The sequence below is a fragment of the Primulina eburnea genome, chromosome 16 (genome assembly GCF_022965805.1).
Source record: "Primulina eburnea isolate SZY01 chromosome 16, ASM2296580v1, whole genome shotgun sequence".
In the NCBI taxonomy this organism is placed as follows: Eukaryota; Viridiplantae; Streptophyta; class Magnoliopsida; order Lamiales; family Gesneriaceae; genus Primulina; species Primulina eburnea.
Window position 1 is genome coordinate 5428918 of NC_133116.1, and position 1315 is coordinate 5430232.

The window sequence follows — 1315 nt, forward strand, 5'->3', positions numbered from 1 at the left end:
CTTTGTTTCGGACAATGAAGTTAAAAAAACAAAATCGAAGTATATATTAATTCACAGAACCATACATTATTCTCAGTATTTAGTGACATAACATACGGCTTTTATTCAAGTAACCCACAATCATTATCATAGTAATAAAATTTAAGATATCCGACCAACCCTACATCCTTAGTCTCTAAGCAATGCTTTAGTTAACACTTTCTGTAAAGTGATTCATATTTCACTTTTAGAATTATTGCATCATACTCAACTGATGAACAAGTGGGAACCAAAATAGGCCTACATTTCAATATATTGAGATACACCCAAATAAACAAATGTCACTTATAAAGAGAAAGGAACCATAAAATATCTGTTGGAATTCGAATTTTGACCATCCACCAAAATTTTTTATGTTTCTTTTTTTTATTTCTTCTCCATCTCCTTTCTTTCCTTGAAATTTTCAAAAAATACAATAAAGTTTCCGAGTTACCATTATTTTCCTTACACATTTGGATTCCAGAGACTCCACAAACGTGAGTTGAATATACCCATGACGTCCGGCAACACCTTCCTAGCGAAACCCTTGTGGCTGTTGAGGGACACCACCGGCGCCGCCTCGTCACCCAACTCCGCCTCATCTACCCCTCCTCCCGCTTCGTCAACCTCAGCTTCCACCCCACTCGCCGGCGGGTCAAGAACAAGACTATCTTGATTTACCGGCAGTAACACAACAGCCGGATTTTCAAGAACTACAGTACCAACTCTTATTCTCTCACTTTGCCGGCGACCCGTTTTCTCCTTTCTCTTGTTCTTTCCATTTCCACAGTTCATCGACACTTCTCCTTTGTTCAAATGCTCCTCTAACTCCTCAATCGCCTGGTGAATCAGTTCACGGTTAGGTGAAGAATCCCACCTAAACCAAAAACTCGTATAACAGTAAAAGCACTCACAATCGAACAAAGCAGGAGATTTATGCCCGTGCAAAGTACCAAAAGACGGTTTATTAGAACTTCTTTTCTTATCTTCATCGTGAATAAATGAAGGGTTGTTGGTGGATTTAAGAGATCTTGTAATCATGTATGCAAGAACTTCACGGTCATCGAGAGATAGAACTGACACGAGAGTAAAAATGGCGGCCGGTAAAAGTCTCAGTACGGGAAAGTCATCTTTGTTGGGAGTATGAGATGAAGAAGAGGAGGAAATAAAGGGGTGAACTTTGCCTTTGTTTCTCACCTTCATGCTTTGTTTTGAAGATAGGGGAAAAAAGAAATGTGAGAGTTGTGAAGGAATTGCAGCTTTGATACTCGAGTGTAGAAGAAATTTTAGGGTTTTC

The 1315-nt window shown here is 39.2% G+C and overlaps 1 protein-coding gene across 1 annotated transcript; it reads right to left on the minus strand.

Moving 5' to 3' along the window:
* Window positions 1-265: 265 nt before the first annotated feature.
* LOC140816365 (uncharacterized) lies at window positions 266-1315 on the minus strand. Its single transcript, XM_073175585.1, has one exon. The coding sequence runs from the start codon at window positions 1219-1221 to the stop codon at window positions 484-486; it is 738 nt and encodes a 245-aa protein (XP_073031686.1). The 5' UTR covers window positions 1222-1315; the 3' UTR covers window positions 266-483.